Below are 14,061 nucleotides of genomic sequence, written 5' to 3' on the forward strand. Positions count from 1 at the left end.
TTTATTTCTTTTTTTGTGTTTTGTTCAATGTAGTTTTCCATTTTCTTGGAGATTTGTGTAATTGCTTCTAGTGCATCATTCACTACAAATGCCTCCGGGCTTTCCCTTTGTTTGTATGGGCTTTTTTCTTCTTCCATTGAGAGCTCTAGCCTCTTTCTTTTTGCCTGCTCACAGCCTTCACTAATTGAGTTTCTTCTTTGCAAGAATACAGCTGTCAGAAATTTATTTTTCATTTCTGCTGTCTGTCCTTTGTCTGTGTTTATTCCAGTATCTTTGCTAAGTATCCGAGCCTGGTCTCCTACCCCTGATACTTGACGGTTATTGGCTGACGGTCGGGGAGGGCCCGCCCTAGCACCCCCATCACCGACCGGAACTGGGGATCCGACCCCCTGCTCCGTAACTTGGATTCCTTTGTTTGTATCTGTCATATTTTTGTTTGTTTTTTTTTTTTTTTTTTTCCATTTCCAGCCGGGTCAATATAGGATAGGTCCATTTTTTTTTTTTTTTTTTTTTTTTTTTTTTTTTTTTTTTTTTTTTTTTTTTTTTTTTTTTTCTTTTTTTTTTTTTTTTAGGTGTGGAAGGATGGGGAAGATGAAGGAACCTCCTAGCCCTCGTTTCCTAATAGCGTCGGAGGGGAGAAGTGGTTGCTGCCAGGCAGCGGACCGTGGGAGAAGGATTACCTTAGAGGGTAAGTAGGGAAGAATTTAGGGAAGCATGTTTTGGAGACGCCTCAGTGAAGCGCCCGAGCCGTCCTTAGCAGACAGACGTCCATCCTTGCGCTTTTGTGCTCAAGGCTGGACGGCCGTCTGAGCCCCCTCCACCAGCGTCAAGGTCCAGCGGCTCCTCAAGGGGGAAACCCAACCCAACCCAACCCAACCCAACCCAACCCAACCCAACCCAACCCAACCCAACCCAACCCAACCCAACCCAACCCAACCCAACCCAACCCAAACCCAACCCAACCCAACCAGGATCCGAGCAGAACTAAGGGAAGAGCACTTCATCAAAACACCGGGTTAACGCATGGGTAGAAAAATGTAACAGTTTATAAAATGTTTATTTATGAAAATAAGAAACGTAACCGGATAAACGAAGAGAATTCGTCCGAAAATAGCGCAATAATGATTAAGCCCTCCCGTACAACGCTCTCCCACATCAGACATTTTGAACACGTGTTTGATGTTTATTTCGGTTCTCAGTTTAAACTACATTGACTTAGTCGCGTGCCTTTAGTGATCGCGTGCGCAAAGATTGGTTTTCGTTACCGAATTTTGTTTCATTTTTAATATGAGATCTTCGAGAGGACCGACCATTGTGACGGTTCCTGTACATGGTGGATTTAGTAGCCAGCAGGGTGGAATAGGATGCTGCTGTTGCCGTTGTTGCAGCTGTATCCACTTGGACTTCTTTAGAACTAGTGCTGGCAAGTTGAAACTTGTCGAAGTGGTAATGATGGTTAGCGACCAATTTGTCAAGATTACATTTTTAATTGTTTATTTTGTAGTTTCTTGGATTTTTTTGTCAAAGTCTAGCGTTACAATACGGTTTGGGATATGCGAATACAATCGGGCTCTCCTTTCAATCCTTTATTACGAACGTGACCTGGTGTTTTTTGACCACTTTGCTACTAACTATTTGTTACGTCTTCTCTCCGAAGTCAGTTAATTTAATTAAATCGTCAGTGTTTGTAAGTATATAATAAATGACCCCCTGTAGAGACGAATTTTGAAAGACATTTGGCAGTATTTAAATATTAATTTGTTTTTTTTAGGAAACTCTCTTTAACTGCTTGGCAGCACTCACTTACCTAGGCACCTGTTCCTATTTGGGATACGTAGTAAACGTTGTGCTACAACCAGTATATACCATAACACCTCAGTATCAGGTTTATCCAGCTATGAGTGCAGCTTATGTAAGTTAATAAGAATGAGTGAGTTATGGTGATCGACCAATTTAAGCCCCATCTTGTATTATCCAAGTTTAAATTTAATTCTTTTTTAGATGGCTGGTACTATTTTGGGACTGGTGTATGCCTACGATGCCTATAAATCTTTTAGGTATTTTAAAGGTTATAGATATTAAATGTTACCTTTATTTAATAAATTCTAGTCAGAATGAATTTAAGATTTAAGTTAACATGTTATTATGACAAGAAATATATATAGGGATTTTTTTATCTATAGGGTATAGAATTATTTCCAGAGCAAAAGTGTACATATAAATTAGATTTGACGGATATAATAGCACATACAGAGCGAGCAATCATTTTTACTTCCAAGGATTACTTTTATCTGGACTAAAAGTATTCAGTAACAATGTGAATAGTGAGTAAAAAAAACACTGTGAATTTCAAAAATGTCATTTATTGCCAAAAATATGTCGTACGTAATATAGATCTATGATTGTATAGAGCAATTGACACAATGTTTAAATCTTAAGCATACATTTTGGGTGGTTTTTTGTTTGTTTATAAGGCGCCGCAACACATAATAGATGATGGTTTAACATTTTATTTGCAGTAATAAGTTGTAATCGTAAAGTACCTGATGTGACGAGGCATTAAAATAACTAAACCAGGTGGAATCGGAAATTAAATTTCTCAGCAATGGTATAGTCTATTTTAAATAGATAGAGAGTAATAAAACCTTATTCTTAAGTATGCAAAAGGAGTACAGGGCTCAATGACCACAAAACTCTCGGAAACTTAAATTTTATTATTTTCGACCCATTTGAAATGCGGTATAAATCATTTTACTTTGAGATACTTCATAAAACTTATTTGTTATTAGAAAAATTACCGCAAATAAAAAGCTATTTAACACGATTAAGAATTTTTTTGCATCGAAGGATTATAAAGAGTTATTCATGAAGAAAAGTCAATACTTCATAACCGAAAAACCGGGTGTTACAGTTTTTATTTAGTATTCTAAATACAATTTATGGAACCTAATCTTTTTACAACTTTTTAACTATTTATAATTTCTAAGAATTCTTTTTCCGTTTTTTCTTTCTTAATTTTACAACCCCTAAGGCCAATTTTTACTCCAACATTTACATTATAATTAATTTTACTTAGAAAATAGAAAAATTAAATAAAAACTGTTTTTATCTTGTAAAATAAAAAAATAAAAAAATAAATATAAAAATGTATACAAATATGGGTCAAATATTTGTATACATTTTTATATGTATTTTTGGGCTTTGAATACGTACCTGAAGTTTTGACATTTCCTTTAATATACCTAACATTTACAATAAAAATTTAAGCTTTCATTGTCCTATAAACTCCATAAATTAAAACGAAATGACACACATGTAAAAGAGCACTGGACAAATTGGTACTGGGGTAAGTTTTGTAACAGTACTCGATCACCGCCAACAATAAAAACCTCAGTGGTTTGTTGTATCCAGTACTGAAAGCCAAATAGAGCAAACTGTGGTAGTACCACGCGTAAAATTGGTAATGGATCGATCGGGCGCACGCGATTCCAATCAAATTGGTGATAAAAAAGGGCAGGATAAATAATTGAGCGATTTTCGACATGTGGTCTTGCAATTTCAACTTTTCCTCGTAGAAGCTGCTGTCTTGGGAATCTCTAGACCCGCTTCGTTTTTGGTTTTCTAATGCGTTCAGATGCATTTTATCTTTTCGAAAGTTCTTTTTCGCGAGCATTTTCCGATGTTTTTCCTCGTCGAGGGAGCGTTTAAACGCATTCGAAACCACGTTAAGTTTGGCATAACTGCTTAAGTAACGTCGCAACAAAGGCAAAAAAATTATTAATAATAGTATCAGTAGAAGCAATAATCCTATATGAAAATATTTATGTTCAAATACCTCTCGAGGTAGGAACCTGTAATTAACAGTCCACTTATGCTCAAACACTCGTCCTAAATCAAAACTACCTTTTATATAAGCTACAGGATTACCATACAAAAATGGTATGGCTAGAAATAGTTGCACCAACCCGCAAATGAGTAAATTCACAAAAGTCTCTTTGTAGCTTAAATTAGTCAAATATGCAACAAGTAAACAAGGGGCATACAGCAGTATATTCATCTTAACACTCACCGCCAATGAATAAAACAAACTGCCCAATCTCCATTTGTTGGAAACGAACAGGTTCAGACTGATGTAGAACAAGAGTACCGCCACAGTATCATTAAAAAGACGTAAAACGTAGATAGAGTGTATCCTAAATGACGTCAGTGTGGTCAGGATTAGAGCGTAGGGAGGCACTTTCGCTGTTATTCGGTAAATTCGATGTATCAATAACGTTTGCACCAAATAAAACACCAAAAACACATACTGGGCCAAGTAAATATTTTTTCCATAGTTGGTGAGGTAGTAGAGAGCGGTGAATATGTAGACGAAGCCGGCTGGGTAGACTAGTGGGCCAGTATCACCTTAAAGTTACAAAATAAACAGACTCAGAACATCTATTATGACATATAAAAGGCTTTAGATATCTAGATTCTATTTCAAGCCAATTTCAACATAAATATACACTAAAATTTAAAATAATTTTGTAGTGTTTGCAACTTATTTGTTTCGAAAATAAAGCAATAGACCAAAAATTATCAAAATATTGTTTTATTAAATGCTCCCAAAAAATAATTTCTCTGGTTGTAAAGATAGTTTTTACCTTAAATAAAAGAAAAACCCACTTTTCCAATGATGTTCTTAAAAAATAACCATATAAATTTAACTGACTATTTAATATAAATCCAAGTTATTTTATTTTCTCAACAAATTCAATATTTTCATTACCTGTTTTTAATTTTGCAATTATCATATATTTTGATTTAACAAATTAAATTTTAGTTAGTTCATACAACCATGAATAAACTAACATTAAATTACCTAAAAGTCGTAGAAAGAATCTCACATGAATCAGGGCTAAAAAAGGTCATTGGCAACTTGGTATTTATGGCAAAATATTATGATGACTGTTTAATAATTTTGAAAAAATATTAAATTTCACCATTTGATACCTCTAGGATAAGTAGAGTTAAAAACTAGATAAGACTAGGCATTAATACCTAGCTTTTTTAATTTTAATAAAAGGAGGCTCATTATAACTCCAAGAACATAACTCCAATAGTCTCTTATATGATTCTATATATGTAAAAGTAATTTTATTACAAAATCACATGCATGATATCTTCTAAATCTAAATTGCTTTTCATTTATTACATCATTCTCAGTATAGGACAATTTTAAAAGCTTTGATACCAATACTATGTAAGGCACATATTAGAGGTCTAAAAACAATAATTATTGATCTTGAGGGTGACCACTTACTTTAATGTCAAATATCTTAAAACCAAATTAGATTATTCCCATGAAACAAAAAGTATGATACTCAGAAGGATATTCCTAAGAAATGCTGTTGAAAGTGCACTCTGGTATAATTAATGTTTTCTGTAATATTAGCCCTATTAGGCAGTGCTACAAATTCTTATTGTTTTATTTTAAAATGTGAAGTTGAAAGTATAAGTACATATAATTGCTTATTTTTCTACAGAACTATCAGAGGATGTTTAAAAACCCAGCTCCTATTGGCCTAACTTATTTTTTTTCTCTATCTAATTTACTTCTTCGTTTCTATAATAGCTGGTTCACAAAAATTATCTTACCTTTCAAGTAGTTGTAATCGAGAGTCCCATTTAAAAATCCCTCCACCTCCTGCATATAGGCGATCCAATCTATTTCAGTGTATTTAACATTTTCGATAATAATTACGTTTAGCACTGCCTCGGTTAAAAATAGCAACAGACATACTGGCCCCAAATGATGGGGATCGGTCAGATACTTCTTGGACGTATTGTAATATTTTACAAATTTCTGTTTCGTCGTGGTTTTTGGGTCTCCTCTATGTGTTGACGGAGCCATTTTTTAATTCTTAAGGGTTTTTTATCAAAATTGCCACATAATTTTTGATTATTTTCTACTTTGGATTTCGAGGGTTATGTTTATTTTTACAATTTTAGGATTGGGGAAATTAGAACAAATGACGGGCAATAGATGGCGCGGTTTTATAATGGCCTTTACAGTAAAAGCTGTAGGATCTTGTATACCTAAAAAACATAAGGGCGGTTTATAACCAATTATTCATTTACCATTTAGCCGTAATTATTGAACAGGACTAAAAGTCACCCTTACATCTACGTATTCTTTGGTTAACAACTGTTCTTGTCAAATACCAAACAACTTTCAATGGACGAAATTTCTGAAAGCAAAACTAAATTGTTTTGCCTCAAATACTGGAGGATATTTGTTGGTGCTTTTATAGCACTATTTCTAGTGGTTTGTTTTGCTTTGATGATTTACCGAATTGTTATACATGATCAAGAACTAAAAGGTATGAAATTGATTGAGGAGCTCGGAGAACGAGAACATCAAGACATTACGAACCTGGCTTACCTTGAGTTTGCTTATCAAATCAATGTTACCGATGAAAACCTTAAGGCGAAGAATCAAATGATGGACTTGCAAGAGAAACATGCAATTGATGCCTTCAATCAAGCATCCCAATTCAACTACAAACTCTTTTATAATGAAACTTTAATACACGAGTTTGAACGGTTCGTTAAAACACGTTCCTTACCCACGGCAAAGTTGGAAAGATTACGTAGTTTAATAGATATCATGCAAGAGGTTCAGTCGTCCACAGAAATTTGCTCTAATAAGGAGAAAAATGGTCAAAGCAATTGTGGTTTAGGGCTGGAAGATATTTCTGATATACTGGAAGATCCATCCGCTGAACTCGAGGAAAAGAAACATGTTTGGGTGCAATATCATAACAAAGTGGGACATCAGTTAAAAAGAGATTTTCAAGAATACGTAAGGCTAACAAATGAAAATTCCGTTATCAATGGTTATGGCAATGCTGCTGAAGAGTGGAATAGTGACATGAATGAGGAAAACTTCAGAGAAATGTATGAGAATTTATATGAAAGTTTACACCCGTTGTATCTCCAGTTGCACGCATACGTACGAAGGAAATTAAGGGAAAAATATGGTGATCTGTTAACCGAAAGAGGACCAATACCTACTCATTTATTAGGTGATCTATGGGGTCAATCGTGGACATCCATTATCAATTTTACGATGCCATATCCGGAAGAAACGCAAATTAATATCACGAAGGAAATGCTAAATAAAGGTTACACTGTCAAAAGAATGTTCGAGATGGCTGAAGATTTTTTTGTTTCAATGAATCTGTCTCACATGACCAAAAACTTTAAGAAGAAGTCGATGTTTCTAAAACCGAAGGATCGCAAAGTGATTTGTCACCCGACCGCGTGGGATTTTTACACTCAAGATGATTTTCGCATATCAATGTGCGCCCGCGTACGCTTAAAAGACTTTATCGACATTCATCACGAGATGGGTCACATTCAATATTTTATGGAATACAGACACCAACGGATGGAATATCGAGATGGTGCCAACTCGGGATTTCACGAAGCAATCGGTGACTTAATTGCGGCCTCGGTACAAAGCCTACGACATTTGAAGAAAGTGGGACTGGTTTTAGATGCACATATTAACAAAGGAACTGTCGTTAACCAATTATACAAGACTGGATTATATCAAGTGGCGTTCTTACCGTTCAGCTACTTGACAGACATCTGGAGATGGGACATTTTCGAAGGAAAAATCAAGCCGAAAGATTACAATTGCTATTGGTGGCAATTAAAGGAGAAATACCAGGGACTCGAACCCGCAGCGGAAAGAAAACCCGCAGATTTTGATCCTGTAACAAAATACCACGTTGCAGCCGACATACCCTACATAAGATACTTCGTTTCAGTAGTGTTACAGTATCAGCTGTTAAAAGCGTTATGTAAAATAGCCGGCGAGTTTCGGGAGAATGATCCGAAGAAGTTACTTAGCGAGTGCGACTTGCACGGCCACAAAGAGGCCGGCAACGTTTTAAAGAAGATGTTGGCAATGGGCAGTTCGCAACCGTGGAATGACGCCTTGGAGGTGGTCACCAACCAACGGAAAATGGACGTTTCTGGTCTACTACAATATTTCAAACCGCTGCACGATTGGTTAATTAAGGACAATGAGAAGAACCACGCGTACATCGGTTGGGAACATTCTAAAGTAAAAATCAAGTGTTGACAGTAATAATAAAAATAAAACTTTAGTATTTTTAAGATTCATAAAGAGTTTTTAGGTGATTAATTATTTTCTAATGTTTAGAAATAATAAAATCAATATAATAAAAGTGGCTGCAGTGTAGGAAGAATAAATACAAAAAAGTTTGCACTACTGTTTGTGTTCCTCTAAAAACAATTTTTAACCTGCGTTTGAAGATCAATTATCCTCGAATTTAGCACATGAATGAACTTTAGTTTATTTTAAAAAAATTTAGCTTTTATACACAGTAATTTCTTCAATTTATTTCAAGTTTTAAATATAAGAATAAGAATAGAACAAATACCTTTACTCGCATGAACTATAAAAATTACAATAATTCTACTACTAATTTCCCTACCAGTTCTCACATCATTTTTTGACCTTGCATCAGGAGGTGGAGAACTTCTGAAGAAGCCGCATCGCCGATCGAAGTCAGTCGTCAGTTCAGTAAAGTAAAGTTTGGAATAGTGGAGCAAGATTTAAATCAGACGTAAATAGTTGTAAATAAATACAGTAGAAATAAATATTTCTAGTAGTAGGTAGTAAGTGACTATACAAGGTGACCACGGTAACTTTGGCAAAAATTGTAGGGTAGGCAGGACCTCCATAGGCAAGTATTTTGAGCATAGGAACATGTCCGGAAAAGCCCCCATTCGGAGATGGGGCTGTTTTAAAATTGGACCCTTTGCGGCCCAACGTACACGAAAAGTTTTTTTTTGCTTTTTCTGAATACCATGTATTTTTTTTGTCAATGACAACCATACATTTTTGACGGAAATTTCAACCTGACTAATAGGAAAAAAAAATCTGTTTCTTGCACGTTTGTATGAAAAAAAGTAGACGATGAACCGGCTAACTTTCCGCGAGCTTGCTGATGTGCATCTAGTTTATGGAGCTACAGGTAGCAATGCATTGGCGGCTCAGCGCTTGTACGATCAGCGATTTCCACAGCGTGACCAGGTACACCGCAGCGTGTTTGTAAATGTCGACCGCACACTACGGGAAACGGGATCATTTCAAGTAAGTCTTGTTCTTTAAAAGTATTTTTTTATTGCCAAAGTATAAATTTATTGTAAGTCGTTTATACGGGACTGTTAATTAGGTACAGCAGGAGCGAGGACGACTGCGTCTAGCACGTGATGGACTTGAAGATGCTGTAACGGCACGTATTGCCGACAATCCCCAAAAGAGCATTCGTCAGGTCGCTTCCGAAGTGAGTTGCAGCCACGGGACGGTATGGAATATCTTTCACGACAACAATTTACACCCATTTTAATTAAAGAAAGTTCAATATCTGACAAACTATACATGGTATATAGAAAAAGTAAAAAAAAACTTTTCGTGTACGTTGGGTTGCCTACCCACCTGCCGCAAAGGGCCCAATTTTAAAACAGCCCCATCTCTGAATGGGGGCTTTTTCGGACATGGGTTCCTATGCTCAAAATACTCGCCTATGGAGCTCCTATCTACCCTACAATTTTTGCCAAACTAACGAATAGAAAAAAAACGCTATTTTACTTACCTTAATTACCAGTGAGTATTTCTCACAGTACATTTCCAATGTATTTTGCAGGGATATAAAAAACACAAAAATATATTGAGACTTTTATTATTAACACATTTTTTTTTCTATAGACTGTTCAAGTTGGTTTGATTAAAATCTAATATATAAAAAACACTATAATGAATGGAATGAAAGAAATATCACATAAACTAATCAGTACACTGATGAAGAATTAAACACAGTTCCCTTGATTGTCTGACTAAGCTATAAAACATTAATTGAATTATTGTCTTAATCCTCATGTAGTTCACCACCACCACCACCTCCTCCTCCGATTTCCATATTAATCTGCACCGCTACTTTCCGATCGTGCAAATATAAAACGTAACCCGCCAATAAGATAAAATTAATAACCGCTATACTAAACAAAATCTTTTTTATAAAAACGTTGTGTCAGAGTTCCGTTTTAAGCGGAGTAAACGAGGACAAGATGTTAGAGCGCACTTGCAAGTCCTGTTTTTTCTCCTCTTTTATTTTGCTCTCCATGATTTTTTTCAAACGTTTCTTTTCGTCTTCTACAAACGTTTCTTTCTCGAGGGCCTTCTTCATGTATTTTATGTAAATAGCAGCCGTACGTTTCTCATTCTGAAATAAAAGTTCATCTCTTGACTAAATAAAGAAGACCTCGGAGAAAGAATGGGATAAGCGGAAATGTGTTCCGAACACTGTGAGTAGCTTGCTAAATGAAATATCTATGACTTGACAAAAGGAAACAATCCGCAAATCCTCTTCTTCCTCAAAAAATAAAATTAGATATTATTGAGGCAATAAGGTGATATGCCACACAATTACAATTAGTTAGCATTTTCAGTGTATATCCAATGGATAATAATAGAAAAAGACTCGAAGCTCAGTAGCACTCCGTAAAAATTATATTATAACAGAAGTATTTTACGCGTTCATCGAAACCTACTCGAAAAATCTTTAGGTGCAACGCGGGCTGTTTATTTTATGACAAGTGTGACATTTCGACAAATGAGGTTATGTTTCATGTTATCATCCTGAAAAACATTTTATTTAGGTATCTAATCCTTAAATTATTTTATCTATTAAATTATGAAAATCAAATAATCTTTATTAAAAAACAATAAAAATGAACATTTTCAAACTAACCATCATCAATCCAATATTTAACGCCATTCATAGATCGACTATAACTAGAAGGTTGGCGAGCACTTATAAGTCTGCCGTAATAACCGAACACGGAAAACCTCTCGAAATCCAAGAAGTTAAACAACCTAAATTAGGTCCAAGTCAAGTTAGGGTACAAGTTGATTATTGCAGTGTTAACTCGGTGGACAATTACAAATTTAAGCAGAGCACTGGCGAACTGCCATTCACCCCAGGATACGAGCTTTCGGGGGAAGTTCTAGAAGTAGGGAAAGATATCAGAGGGGATCAAATTTCAATAGGGGAGAAAGTGGTCGGATTGAACCTGGAACGGTTTAGTGGTCTTGCTGAGCAGTGCGTTTTGGATATCGATGACATTTTCAGGATTCCTGCCGAGGTGACTACCAAAGATGCAGCAGTGATAGCATACGGACATTCCTTAGCATTGTATGCTTTTTCAAAGTTGTCAAATATAAAGGAAAAAGACCAGGTAGTGATCACAGCTGCTGCAGCTGGGTTAGGTGAGGAAGTTAATCATTTTATTCTAATTTTAAATGAATAGTGAAATTCTGAATAAATAAGATCTGGTAGAAGCTATTAATAACAATTTAGGTTTATATTATAGGTGGTTAATTTTTAATACTTAAGCTACAAATGAATAGGTATTGAAGTGAAATGAAAATGATGTAAATTAATAATATATACCCTATAAAATCCTTGGGGACTCAGTAAAATGTAATTCTAGTTTAATGTTTTTGAAATGAAATTCACAGCTACAATGCAAGACCTCAATTTAATTTACATGTATTATATGGTAGGACTAATATATAAATAATGAGCAACACAATTATTGACAGTGTGTGTCAAAGGCATATAATGAGTTACCTAATAATCTAAAGAATTTCTGAGTTATTTGCAAATAAAGTAAAGAATTTTGTTTTGGTAAAGAAGATCTAAGTAACAACATATTAAAAATTTTTACTAGAGTTATAAAATATTGAATATGTTTGAGTTCTTATGTAAATTAGAATTGTAAATTTATCTTTCAGAAATTAAAAAAACAATAATAAAAAATATAATTCAACCAATAAATAATCTTCCCTCATACTTTTTTGCATTTTCTCCAACCTGAAAAAACCATTTCCTGTTTTAGGACTAGCAGCTGTAGATGTGGCAGCAAACATATACAAAGCCGAAGTGATTGCTGTAGTAGAAAGAGAAGAACTAGGTGACCTGCTTAGAGATAGGGGTGCCTTTCGCACCGTCCACTTTAGTCCCAAATTCAACAAAGAAATTATGAAAGAAACCAAAAATAAGGGGGCAAAAGTTGTTTATGATGCAGCTGGGGACCCAATGATGAAAGTCATCGGACAAAGTGTCTCTGTGGGTGGAAAAACTTTTTATTGTGCCCCATTCTTTTATGAAAATATACCTTCACCAGTACCACACAGTTTCTCCAGTATTGTAAGCTTAAAGCATCTCAGAAGACAAAATAAGAATTTGTACAGGACTGTTGTCAGTGATACTTTAGAGTTGGCCAATGAGAGTTTAATTGGGGCCCATATTAGTGCCAAATTTCAACTTGATAAGATTAATGAAGCACTTAAGTTTATTGAACATTTAAAATGTACAGGAAAGATTTTGATCAAAATGGATGACTAAGTATTCATTTATAAGTTTAGTTTGTACGACTTTATCAGAATTATCTATAAGAATAATAAAAAAATTGTTGGAAAAATTAAGGTAACATGTTTTATTTGTGTATCAAGAGTTATGAAAATGCATTTTTGTATATTAATATTTTCCACTGTTTTAAAATAAACTTTGTAGTTTCCAAATTTTTTACCTATATCCTGGCATTTAATTAATATCTAATAATTAATTCAACTTTAGGCTTTTTCATATTATCTCAGTACTTAAATTGGCAAATTCTTGGAAGGCCTAAGAAAATTTGTGATAAAACAAAAAAATATTTCAAATGCCTAGAAGAAATGAAAAAATTAAATTTAATTGCAGGAAATGACTGAAAAAACATAACACTATACATATTTAAAATCTTGCAAAATGACCTTAGATGCAGAAAATATTGAAACATTTTACTAATCCTACCTCATTTGTCAGTCCTTCGGCAGTTTTCTCTGCCAATTTTAAAATAGCCTCTTTATCTATGGCTCCCGCAAATTCACCAGCCAACCGATCAAAAGACTGTGAACAGCCAGTCAACCCCAAATACACATTACTATGTTCCTTAATAAATTTTTTAATTTCGTCCACGTTCCATACATGATTGTTGTTCATGCTAAATGGTTCATCTTCACCCTTGACAAACAATCTTAATGCTGGCCAGTCTTTTTTGCTCATAATACCAAATCTGTTAAAAAAAATTCATCTTTATAGAATTTAGGAGATTCTAGTGTTAAAGCATAAATTGAAAAAGAAAGAAGGTGTAAGTACCACAAAAAGAAATTGATTTTACAAACATAAACTTTGACACAAATAAAAGTGAGCAAACAATATAAACCATGAAACTTTGTTAAAGAAAGTTCAATATTATTCAGATTACTGAATGAGAAGGTTTTGAAAAGTATTTAAGTAAGGGAATTAGTTTACCTCTCTCCTAGCTTCTGATTATCATGTTCGCCAAAGTCCTTAATGCCAACCTCGGCCAACAAAATATCATCCGAGGTTTTTAACTCTTCGGTGACTTTATTAAAAGCGTCGTGTGCCTCCCCATATGGATAAACAGCATCAAACTTTACTAAAACCGTATCAAATTTGGAAATGATTCTATCGAAAGTGAATTCATCTAAAGGAACGGCTCCTTTTACAGAACCTCTTACTGGCAATAAATAATATGTGGAACATAGAATAAAACTTAACAAATAATGAACAGTTGTAGTAGACATTTTGGCACCTGGTTTAATATGAGCAACCTTCTTACTTGTAAGGTATTAAAAAACTGTGGAAAATTGAATGCCGGTTGTTAATTTATTGTGGAAGATAAAATTGATAAACAAACTGTTTTATTGACATCAGTCCACGTCAGATGTCAACGCGTTAAAAACCCACACGGCGTTTCGCAATTGGTCGGTTTGGTTGGGCTAGTCGATGTTGCCACTCGGCAGACCAACATTTCTCTTAAAACCTTTATTATTACCAAATATTAACAATTTGTAAATTCCAGACAGACTGTAAAAGAACCAAGATAAGATATACTCTACCTTTAGAGCCTTAC

General features: G+C 34.6%; 5 protein-coding genes across 5 annotated transcripts; 3 read left to right on the plus strand and 2 right to left on the minus strand.

The window, feature by feature from the left end:
* The first annotated feature begins 1,081 nt into the window (after nucleotides 1–1,081).
* On the plus strand, nucleotides 1,082–2,180 carry LOC126745205 (protein singles bar). Its single transcript, XM_050452945.1, has 4 exons — nucleotides 1,082–1,446; nucleotides 1,505–1,687; nucleotides 1,772–1,912; nucleotides 2,002–2,180. Exons 1-4 carry the CDS (start codon nucleotides 1,288–1,290, stop codon nucleotides 2,080–2,082), a joined length of 564 nt encoding a protein of 187 aa, XP_050308902.1. The 5' UTR covers nucleotides 1,082–1,287; the 3' UTR covers nucleotides 2,083–2,180.
* Nucleotides 2,181–2,347: 167 nt separating this feature from the next.
* Nucleotides 2,348–5,999, minus strand: LOC126745204 (lethal(2)neighbour of tid protein). Its single transcript, XM_050452944.1, has 2 exons — nucleotides 5,638–5,999; nucleotides 2,348–4,404 (listed from the first exon to the last, which is right to left on the minus strand). The coding sequence occupies exons 1-2, from the start codon at nucleotides 5,891–5,893 to the stop codon at nucleotides 3,263–3,265; spliced, it is 1,398 nt and encodes a 465-aa protein (XP_050308901.1). The 5' UTR covers nucleotides 5,894–5,999; the 3' UTR covers nucleotides 2,348–3,262.
* A 196-nt stretch (nucleotides 6,000–6,195) lies between these two features.
* On the plus strand, nucleotides 6,196–8,284 carry LOC126745096 (angiotensin-converting enzyme-like). The gene has a single exon (XM_050452803.1). It carries the CDS (start codon nucleotides 6,218–6,220, stop codon nucleotides 8,132–8,134), a length of 1,917 nt encoding a protein of 638 aa, XP_050308760.1. The 5' UTR covers nucleotides 6,196–6,217; the 3' UTR covers nucleotides 8,135–8,284.
* A 1,461-nt stretch (nucleotides 8,285–9,745) lies between these two features.
* LOC126744936 (endoplasmic reticulum resident protein 29) lies at nucleotides 9,746–13,816 on the minus strand. The gene is made up of 3 exons (XM_050452536.1): nucleotides 13,437–13,816; nucleotides 12,936–13,197; nucleotides 9,746–10,301 (listed from the first exon to the last, which is right to left on the minus strand). Exons 1-3 carry the CDS (start codon nucleotides 13,730–13,732, stop codon nucleotides 10,110–10,112), a joined length of 750 nt encoding a protein of 249 aa, XP_050308493.1. The 5' UTR covers nucleotides 13,733–13,816; the 3' UTR covers nucleotides 9,746–10,109.
* Nucleotides 10,675–12,568, plus strand: LOC126744935 (quinone oxidoreductase-like protein 2). Its single transcript, XM_050452535.1, has 2 exons — nucleotides 10,675–11,347; nucleotides 11,980–12,568. Exons 1-2 carry the CDS (start codon nucleotides 10,810–10,812, stop codon nucleotides 12,486–12,488), a joined length of 1,047 nt encoding a protein of 348 aa, XP_050308492.1. The 5' UTR covers nucleotides 10,675–10,809; the 3' UTR covers nucleotides 12,489–12,568.
* Nucleotides 13,817–14,061: the final 245 nt, after the last annotated feature.

This window comes from Anthonomus grandis, chromosome 15, assembly GCF_022605725.1.
Source record: "Anthonomus grandis grandis chromosome 15, icAntGran1.3, whole genome shotgun sequence".
Lineage (NCBI taxonomy): Eukaryota > Metazoa > Arthropoda > Insecta > Coleoptera > Curculionidae > Anthonomus > Anthonomus grandis.

Coding starts and splice junctions, on each gene's coding strand:
- LOC126744936 (XM_050452536.1), bottom strand. CDS start 13,732: ATGTCTACTACAACTGTTCATTATTTGTTAAGTTTTATTCTATGTTCC. Junction 13,198..13,436: donor AATCAGAAGCTAGGAGAGAG/GTAAACTAATTC, acceptor TTTTTTTAACAG/ATTTGGTATTATGAGCAAAA. Junction 10,302..12,935: donor CCGAAGGACTGACAAATGAG/GTAGGATTAGTA, acceptor CTTTTATTTCAG/AATGAGAAACGTACGGCTGC.
- LOC126744935 (XM_050452535.1), top strand. CDS start 10,810: ATGAACATTTTCAAACTAACCATCATCAATCCAATATTTAACGCCATT. Junction 11,348..11,979: donor AGCTGCTGCAGCTGGGTTAG/GTGAGGAAGTTA, acceptor TTCCTGTTTTAG/GACTAGCAGCTGTAGATGTG.
- LOC126745205 (XM_050452945.1), top strand. CDS start 1,288: ATGAGATCTTCGAGAGGACCGACCATTGTGACGGTTCCTGTACATGGT. Junction 1,447..1,504: donor AGTTGAAACTTGTCGAAGTG/GTAATGATGGTT, acceptor TTTATTTTGTAG/TTTCTTGGATTTTTTTGTCA. Junction 1,688..1,771: donor TAATTAAATCGTCAGTGTTT/GTAAGTATATAA, acceptor TGTTTTTTTTAG/GAAACTCTCTTTAACTGCTT.
- LOC126745096 (XM_050452803.1), top strand. CDS start 6,218: ATGGACGAAATTTCTGAAAGCAAAACTAAATTGTTTTGCCTCAAATAC.
- LOC126745204 (XM_050452944.1), bottom strand. CDS start 5,893: ATGGCTCCGTCAACACATAGAGGAGACCCAAAAACCACGACGAAACAG. Junction 4,405..5,637: donor CGATTACAACTACTTGAAAG/GTAAGATAATTT, acceptor TGTAACTTTAAG/GTGATACTGGCCCACTAGTC.